The sequence below is a fragment of the Lycium barbarum genome, chromosome 3, assembly GCF_019175385.1.
Source record: "Lycium barbarum isolate Lr01 chromosome 3, ASM1917538v2, whole genome shotgun sequence".
Taxonomy (NCBI): domain Eukaryota; kingdom Viridiplantae; phylum Streptophyta; class Magnoliopsida; order Solanales; family Solanaceae; genus Lycium; species Lycium barbarum.
This window is the reverse complement of record NC_083339.1, coordinates 131656944-131666740: the sequence shown is the minus strand read 5'-3', so window position 1 is coordinate 131666740 and position 9797 is coordinate 131656944. Positions and strand designations below refer to the sequence as shown.

General features: G+C 33.3%; 1 protein-coding gene across 3 annotated transcripts; it reads right to left on the bottom strand.

Annotated features, from left to right (window-relative positions):
- Positions 1–242: 242 nt before the first annotated feature.
- LOC132632579 (serine/threonine-protein kinase AFC2) lies at positions 243–4345 on the bottom strand. 3 transcript variants are annotated; one of them, XM_060348565.1, is made up of 11 exons: positions 4161–4345; positions 2873–3065; positions 2301–2481; positions 2152–2200; positions 1940–2054; positions 1669–1760; positions 1388–1544; positions 1205–1269; positions 1025–1122; positions 816–918; positions 243–726 (listed from the first exon to the last, which is right to left on the bottom strand). In XM_060348565.1, exons 1-11 carry the CDS (start codon positions 4260–4262, stop codon positions 580–582), a joined length of 1302 nt encoding a protein of 433 aa, XP_060204548.1. In that variant the 5' UTR covers positions 4263–4345; the 3' UTR covers positions 243–579. The 3 variants fall into 3 exon arrangements, with proteins under 3 accessions (XP_060204548.1, XP_060204549.1, XP_060204550.1); XM_060348566.1 differs by lacking the exon at positions 2873–3065 and having other exon boundaries at positions 4161–4295; XM_060348567.1 differs by lacking the exons at positions 1940–2054; positions 2152–2200; positions 2873–3065; positions 4161–4345 and having other exon boundaries at positions 2301–2463.
- Between the last annotated feature and the right edge of the window lie 5452 nt (positions 4346–9797).

Sequence of the window (9797 nt, the reverse complement as noted above, 5' to 3'; positions counted from 1 at the left end):
ACCGACTAATGACAGCAATAACCATAGACGGATATAGAGACCCAGATTCTCTTTTAGTTCTCCAAAAACATCTCATACATTCCGGCTACACGCACTTTGGCCATACTTCATAGTTCATATTCAGTCATCCTATTTTCTTAAATGTGGAAAAAAAAATCAAGAAACACAATATTAACCAATTATATAATAGACATTTACCAGCACACACAAGTATGGGTTCTGCTGGATAAAATTCTAGCGAGTTAAGCAATGGGTAAATCTCATTTCACATTAATTCAAGTAAGAAGAAATACTCGATACTAGTTGCAATTTGCCAGTAATCGAGGGTTAGACATCATCTTATACACACTGGCAGGGCACCATCCCCACCACCATAACCTAGTATTAAAAGAACGCCCCGCAAGAAACCAGCATTTCGGATCTATTTACACCCGCTTGAGTCAAATTCAAGAAAACTGGAATGAGCCAAGAGAGCGAGATGGCTCCACTTCGAGTCCCCGCCACACCAAATAGCATTCAAGGCTGGAGGGCACCGTCATGCAAGGGCATATGTGCATATGAGTAAAAGCAAAACTCGTTCTACCTCCGAAGATGATCGCGGGTGAAGAATGGGTGCCGCAGGGCTTCCCGAGCAGTCATTCTTTCTGAAGGATCATATCTAAGAAGTCCTTGCAATAGATTAATAAAATCCCCAGCAGAATGATCCACATGCTGCATGATTATGTTCTGCAATACGAAAGACAATTACTCATAAACAACCGTGCAAGTTCATTCAACCAAATAGTAGTAGAATAGAAAAGGATTAGCAATAATACCTGAAGGCGGGCCAACTTCAACACAGCTTTGATACTGTCACGAGACGTTGCCCCTTCAGGCCAGTCCAACCGTCCTCTTCTAACATACTTCTCCGCTTGACGGCTGTGATTAAACCAGGAAGTAATTCATAAATCTACTATAAAGAAGAGAAATCCCTCTTGTTGAATCATTATGACTATATTGTTGAGAGATCAAATCTATGACTTACTCGACTCTTTTCAGCATGTGCTGAGGCAGGGGGCCCAGAACCCTCTCCATCATAGCAAGGTGTTCTAAATTCTCGTGTGTTTGAAACAATGCTTCTCCCTGAATGAAGTTACAAAATTCATTAACTGCAACCAATCAAATGGAAGGAAACCATAGTCCAGCCAGATCAAAGAAAGCATACCGAGCAAAGCTCCACAAGGATACACCCAACACTCCATATATCACATGGGTAGGTCCATCCAAGACCTGAAATAGATAAGGTGAATTTGATCAGTCATGGAAGCAGGATAATAGTGAAACCTAGATGTGTTTTTTTTGGAAAACGGTAATTTGGTGAAACCTAGATGTTTTAACCACTCCTTACCTAGAATTACTTCAGGTGCACGGTAATGACGAGTTGACACAACATATGTCTGATTTTGACGGTCGTATGTTGTGCTACCAAAATCAATTACCTTTATAGCACTTGATTTTGGAATTCTTTTATAGTAAGAGCCGTCTTTTGGTGACCTTGAAGAAACCTGTAACAAAAAATTGACAAACATCAGCCTATGCAGTAGTATCAAGATTAAATACAAAGTAAGGTTGTGCCCAGCGCATATTAAAGAAAACAGAAAAGTAACACTAATCGGTCAAACAAGCCACCTTGTAGTCAGGAACCTTCACATATTCTGGGGAGGTGAGAAGTATGTTCTCAGGCTTCAAGTCAGTATGGATCAGACGCAAATCATGCATAACTACAAGATAAGCAGAACCATAATCAATTACAAGATGGTATTATCAATCTGAAGTAGTAATAAATACAATGTATGCTCCAACCATGAGGTAAATTGTTATATTCAGCAAGAAGCCTATCTGCATCTATTTAAATGCATGATTGAGGAAAAGAAAAGTGCACAAAGCTTTTTTTACACACATGCTACACAATCCAACAGTTGTCTTCCAATCTCACGGACAAGATCAATGGGAAATGAACGGTAATTGTTTTTCCGAAGGAAATCGTATAAGCTTGGTCCAAGCTTCTCAAAGACCTGTTAAAACCATTTAAGTTCATCCAAAATTTTAATCCCCATAAGATTTGTTAGGTGGGGAAATTAATCCGTCCAAATCAATCATTCATATACTTACAATACAGATATGATTACGATAGTCAAACCAGTTCCGTATTTGTACGCAACTGCAAGGAACAAAGCAGTTCAACCATTTGACAAATAACAAAATCCCATGAATGAGTACACAGGTTAGGATAACAGTAGATTTAACAGGCTATTACTCACCGATTGCCACCATTGTCATGTTTACCAAGCTGTTGAAGCATTTCAACCTCAATCATTGCAGCATCACGATATTTCTTCATGCCCCGAACAATTTTAATAGCTACCATTTCTTTCCTCTCACGGTCCCAGCATTCTAGGACCTGACCGAAAGTACCTTCACCCATCTTACTTTGGATTTTATCTACAATTTAGGAAAACCAAAAGAGCATTAGGGGGGCATAAAGCTGTAAAGGGGGTAATCCACAGTCTACATGCCATTATAAAATGGGTTCTCATTTTATTTTTTTTTGGAAACCATTTTTGTTTTTGTATCAAAATGACCCCAAAAAGATGAGCAACGATCTAATCAAAGGAACTAGTTAAGAAAATAAAAGCTGATAAAATGAAAAACATTAACTATAATACTATTAATGCGGGATTTTAGGAAAGGAGAATATAGGCCAAATCATTATATACATATATAATTTTAGAGTGCATAAACCATTATACACGTAGCAAAAATAATCAGATGGTCAGTATAACCAGGGCACCAAAAAAAAAGTAAACTTTTTGGTGATGGTAAAGATGATTACAGCGTGATGTTATATTTTCTCCCAGCTCAAACACAAAATGTCCATCCTTGTCATCTTCTCTCCAAGGGGGAGAACCATTTTGAGCAACTCCCTTATTAATAAAGGGAGCGCTAGTAAGGTCTGTGAGTTGCCTTGAAGATGCATAGCTTGTCACATTCCCAACATCTTGTCCACAAAACAATCCTAGCTGAGCCTACACACAGGCATTCCATTCATGGTATCTTAATACAAAACTAACTTTATTATTACCTCTTGGTACCTTGAAAGTTGGAAATAGAATTCACAAAAAATAACATAAAAGTAGCATGTTAATATTTAAGGACTCAAGAAAACAATCAACCATAACCATATTCTCATTAATCAATTGTTGGAGCACAAAGTGCCTCAAAAGGCTTAGATCAAGCTATATACCCCCTCCGTTTCAATTTATATGAACCCATTTAAGAAAGAGGGAAGACTTTTGAAACTTGTGACTCAAAATAAGCCCTGAAAATTTGTGTGGCGGTAAATCATTCATAAAGTGAATTTGCTTCCAAATTAGGGGAGGTCATTCATTTTGGCACCGACTAAAAAGAAAATAGGTTCAAATAAATTGAAACAGAGGGAGTAATTATTTACCTCTCCAAATTCAAGCAAGAGATCCCTAGAATTCATTAAGAAAATCTTTTTAAGTAATAACTCTTCTGGAAAAAAAAACTTTCAAGTGTTAATTTCTTTAGTAGTCTTGGATAGAGCTTTAGTAAATTGCAAAACAATTGCTGACACAAGTATTATTTATCAGGCATGTGACATATCTTGAGATGAATATTTAGAAGCACATAAAATATGGACCCCTCTTTCTTACATAGTAATCAAATTCACATGAGAGCTTTTCAAAAACATTGCTAATTGACATTATAAAATCCTTGCACATAAAATTTTGGTCCCAAAAAACTACTCACATGTAATTAAAACATCATGAATAATCATAAATTCCCAACAATAAATAATTCATGTCAGATCTGATCATAAAACGTTTATAACAAAAAAATTAGGAAAGATTCGATAAATATATAGTGATTTTTACCCTCACGTCTGAAGAAACAAAAATCAAACCCTGAAAAACAAAAACCCAACTACAAAAAACACCACATGATGATAATAACACAACAGATCATACAACAATAAAAACCGAGTCTTTACCATACCTGATGCGAAAAAACAATCTATACTCGATCAGATCTAGCAAAACAAAACCGAAAAAAAAAAAGAATAAACAAATCGAATGATTTAAAGACAGATCTAATACCTTTGGCTGCTCGGGTAGTACATCCCAGCCTAGACGCGCCCTCTTTCTTGGCCGCCGGTCCAGATTCGTCAACGGAAAACCGGTCACGCGCTCCGTTTCCATTACAGAAAGCTAACGAAAAATCTAGAGAGAGAGAGTTTAGAGAGAGAAAGCAATTGTTGAGAAAGATTGATGTGAAAGCACGAAACCTAAGGCTATCCAACCTAATATTGACCTAACAAATTGTGAAGAGTCGGTTAATATTGAATCGGAGCCGAACACGTGTCGTATATCGTGTCCCTTGCTTTTACTATTTCAATAGGCGACCTTATCTCATACCTTAGCTAACTAATATCGGGTTGTATTCTGATTTTTTAGCTTTGATGATTATAGGGTGTGGTTAGCCTTAACCGTGGTTAAGGATTTTGACCTATTCTTGGGCTTCTTTCTAGAGAGCACAACCTTTGGCCCATCATAAATATAAGACAAGTGACAAAGTTGTGCATAAATGGGCTGGTGGATGTAGTAAATTCTGAGTTTGGGCTTTGGCCTTTTTTTTTTGAGAAAAAACTACTGAGTATATAAGTAGAGCCCAGAACCAAAATACCCCAAAAATAGTGGAGTTGAACCAACATATTCCAAAAAAAAAACCGTGATGAAAGGACTTAATTGTAACGGCACAGTAAAATACTGCGTTATAGGATTCAATTAAAAAAAAAATCTATAACGCAGTAAAATACTGTGTTATAGAACCAGTAAAAAAAAGCCGAGATTCGTTAGTTAGATGTTAATTCTTATGCTTTTCAATTGAGTACGTGTGTTACGTAACTTGCGTTGTTATTGGTGTTCAATTACATTTTAATCTATTCCATCTGCTAACTTATTTGATTAATTCTTTTCAAGTTTCAATTATTACGTTTCAATCATAGGTGCCCATACTTCGGATATACTTTAATACTTCTTTAAAATGATGTTTTTGGTATGTGTTTATTATTCTTTTACCCGTGTTGAAAACTATTTCACCACAAATATTATCCACATTAGGTATTGTGTGACCGTATTTTTTTATTTTTTGTCATTACAAACATAGAAATATTGAAAAACTTTACTGAACAATATTAAAATGATTTCTAACTGATAGTAACATAGAGTTAAAAGATCTAACAATTTTGTGATATGTTCAAAGATAGCCTATTACAAATAGAGTCATTCATAAAGTAAATCGGGAACAACCCGCTTTACAATGTATACATCATTACCCGATATGAAATTTCTTTTATTAATTCAAGTAATTATTTTTTGCCGGTAGGTGATACTTTGCTTTTTCATCCAAAGAAATTGTTCAAAAATGGACAAAGCCCTTCTCTCTGCCTAAATGTCCTCTACAAGCATTGATCAACTTATTTTGATTAGAAGTTGTCATTAATACATCCATCTAATTAATATTCCACATGCATGCATGAATTTAGAAAATTAAACAGATTGTAATTATATATTTCTTTCGCACTGTATCTAGGACGTGTAATAAGTTTCATTGCCAAAAACTTATACGTGTGGATTGATTCTTAATCTATGAAATAATAAGATATGAAAATCCTAAGGCAAAACAAGACAACACGGTTAATTAGTTGGCACAAAGACCTCACCTCTAAACCAAAATAATAAAGTTGAAAATAAATAGTATAATAATGGGAAGAAATTATACCTCTCAAGAAGTTTGCAAATTTTGTTATTTTCTTGCAGTATCAAAGCTTAAAATTAATACTCCTTCAAATCAAAAGAAATTGTTTTTCTTTTGATATGATAAAGTAGGCAAGTAAAAATGATAACTTACTTCTAATATAGTAGAAAAGTAAAACTGAATGGAGATAGTATTAGAAAACATTGATAGTAAAAGATTAAGACAATATGCATGAACAGAAATTAAAATAGCTCAATCCCTCAACCCCAATTTAGGTCAACCATTTTTATAAATTTTGCACTTTTTGCTATGTAGTATATAAATATTATAGCTCGTTGGATGATATCTTGCTTTTTATTTTGTGATTTAACCAACGCAATGGAGGAAGAATATAATATATACAACGAAAATTCAGAACACTTTTCTTTTGTAAAGAAGCAATTCGAATAGAAAAAGAAAAAGAGATCAATTTTTTCAAATCTAAAACGTGAATTAAATTCCTAGTTGAGTTGAGTTCCTAGGAGTAGTAGGACAATGTTCCTAATTAACCTATGCTGCCTAACATTAGCAGTAATAGGATAGTAGTTTTAACGCATGTGTAATAGTATGTTCAATAACAATTAGTATTAGGCTTAATGGCTTATTAAAGATATAAAAGTCGTTCAATATTTAAAGGGTATTTTAGTCAACCAACATTTATATTCATGCTTTTATAATAACTAGTCTCTATGTTCGTACTTTCTCTTGCTTCAAGTAATACGAATATTTTGAGTCTAAGTACTAAATGCCTCACTATTTTCTATTCCATCACTATCGAATCTTATTTTTTCTTTTTGTTGTATTTTAGGTTGAAGATCCTAAACGTAATAATTCAAAAAAATTATATTTTCTTGCTTCATTATCTATCGAGTTTGTATTGGAATACTCATTGAAGATGGTTTGATTGACAGACGCTACATCAGTTTAAAATTGTCTTTTATAGTAGTAAACTAAGAGTTACTAAATTTAGTTAGAATTCATATATTTGATGCAATTTTATTTTTTTTGATGAATTATGTATTACATGTTTATAAACTTAAAAGAACCAGTTTTAGTAGAACTAATCTTCTTCTATGATTTTTAATCTTTATCAAAACTCTTCGTATCATGTCAAAAAGAAAATCATGGACGTCCTTTTTTAATTTTAGTAGGATTTAATTTGCTAACTTCTAGATTGAGTCGAATAGGATTTATAAATTTATGGTTGGATTTAAAATCCTTAATATAAGTTAATTAAAATCTTAAAATATTAAAGGTGATTACAATTTTATCCTTACTTAACTTAAAATTTTAAGGATATAAAAGTCGTTCAATATTTTAACGATATTTTGGTCAACCAACATTTATAATAATGCTTTTAAAATCATATAGATATAGATATAGATATATATAGATATTTTCCCACATAAAATATCCAATTCATCAGTTAATTGATTAAAGGAATTGATACTAATTACATGGCCATAATTAGTACGAATTGTGCATGCGCATTCTGATAATCGTTGATGCCCAGGGTTAGAGACTTGTATATAGGTAAAAACTTGTCTGTATCGGGTGTTTACACCAAATCAATGCAATTTACCATGGTTAAGTGATTTAATCAAGTGAATATATACATTAATTAATCATGATTAAGTGATGGTTGTATATATTCGAACACATGTTATACATTCATTGGTTTGGTGTAAACACCCTGTGCGAATATATTTTTACCCTTATATATATACCAACAAACATTAAGTCATGAAATTTTTATTATTCCTTGCCTTGATATGGGAAAAAGTATCATTTTTTAAATGGGGGAAAACTTATTATTCCTTATTACTTTTCTCGTTAGCTGACAACTCAAATATAATTCAGAACCTTAATTTAATTTGTAACATAAATTGTGCATGTAAAGTGTTAAGTTGTGTGAACTTTAATCCGAGTGAATAGTATAGGTGTTTCACTCAAAAAGTCGCTCAACTATGAATGTTTCACTCACAAAGTCACTCAATTTTATTTTTTAATAAAAAAATCACTCAACTATTGGTATTTCACCTTTAAAGTCACTTAATCTATTCAAGTGATTTTTTAATTACACATTGTTGATTTTTAATTAAAGATTGTAAGAAATAACATATACTCATATATTGACCAAAACCTTTTAGTTTACCATTATTCCTTCCTAATTTCTCTCGTATCTTATCTTGGTCCACCAGAAAAATTTGATCTAAACCATGGTGCCTCAAGTCTTATTTAGTTCAGTTTTTTTTTTTTTTTTTTTTTTTTGGGGGGGGGGGGGGGGGGGGGGGGGGGCAGATGACACCTTGGTACCTGTTAATCCATTCGTCCTTCTTATACAACCTCTTCCTAAGCTTATTCTTTATCATTTCCAATAAAGTTATAATTGCTTTGTCTCTTGCATCAAATATGTACCTACAAATTAAAATATAAAGAGCATCAAATATGTACCTACAGAGTCTTGGACACGAGAGAAATTAGGAGGGAATAAATAAAAGGTCTTCGTTGATATATATTATCGGGTCAAGTGGACTGGTCAATAAAATGGATATTTGCTTGTTTCTTACAATTTTAACTTTAAATAAAATCAGCAAAATATAATTAAAAAATCACTTAAATAAGTTGAGTGACTTTGTGGGTGAAACATGAATGGTTAAGTGACTTTCTGGTTAGAAAATAAAGTTGAGTGACTTTCTGAGTGAAACACGCATAGTTGAGTGACTTTCTGGTTAGAAAACAAAGTTGAGTGACTTTCTGATTGAAACACGCATAGTTGAGTGACTTTCTGGTTAGAAAACAAAGTTGAGTGACTTTCTGAGTGAAACACGCATAGTTGAGTGACTTTCTGGTTAGAAAACAAAATTGAGTGACTTTCTGATTGAAACACGCATAGTTGAGTGACTTTTTGGTTAGAAAACAAAGTTAAATGACTTTCTGAGTGAAGCTCGCATAGTTAAGTGACCATCTGATATATTATCTCTAGAAAAATGTCGTGCATTTTAATTTGTCTATTTTTTTTTTCTCACAACTTGATTTGTCCATTTCTATCAATATGAGCAAAACTGATGAGAGATGCAGTCGCCCTTTTATCATCTTAAATAAACAAATACAAGTAGCTGGAATTGATCAAGTGTCGGCCCTAATTAACAATTGATTTTAACTTGGAAGTCTGTCTTGGTGGCTCTTATATCAGTTTCAATTTTTATTTTTTTTCAAAAAGAAGAAGATATAACTGTGTTACCTATGAAATAGCAAACGTCGTTAAATCTGTAAGGGGTCGTTTGGTTTAAGGACTTATTAGTTCCGGGATTATAATCCCGGGACTAATTTATCCCATCTATTGGATTATTTTATACCATCTAAAAGATGGTATAAAATAATCCCAGTATAAGTGGGTTAAGAAGGTATAAGTTGGGTTATTCCAGCACTAATTTTTATACCATGTTTGGTACAAGGTATAAATTTATCCCAACATTAATTTATACCTTATACCAAACATGGTATAAAAATTAGTGCTGGGATAACCCAGCTTATACCTTAAACCAAACGACCCCTAAGAGTTAACAGCGGAATAATACCTTTTTTTGGTTCTATTATTAGACTTGCTTTCACTCTTGGTAACCCACCTTTATATGATAAATTTTACTTAGCACCGAATATTTACATCAAATCAAAGAATATATGATACATACTACTTTTTTCACTAAGATATACTACTAGTAGTTTTTTTACCCACCCGGTGTCCAGTTGTCGCGTTGGGGCCTGACCAAATTCGGATTCGCATCGAAAATTTCACATTGAGGGTAAAATACTCCGTATCAAAGATGACTTCATACTCACTGCTCAAAATTGGGTCGTTTGGTTACGAATGAGGGAGTACTTACCCCTCTCACCACAATCATTCGTAGTACGAGTAAATCATATAGTCAATTATA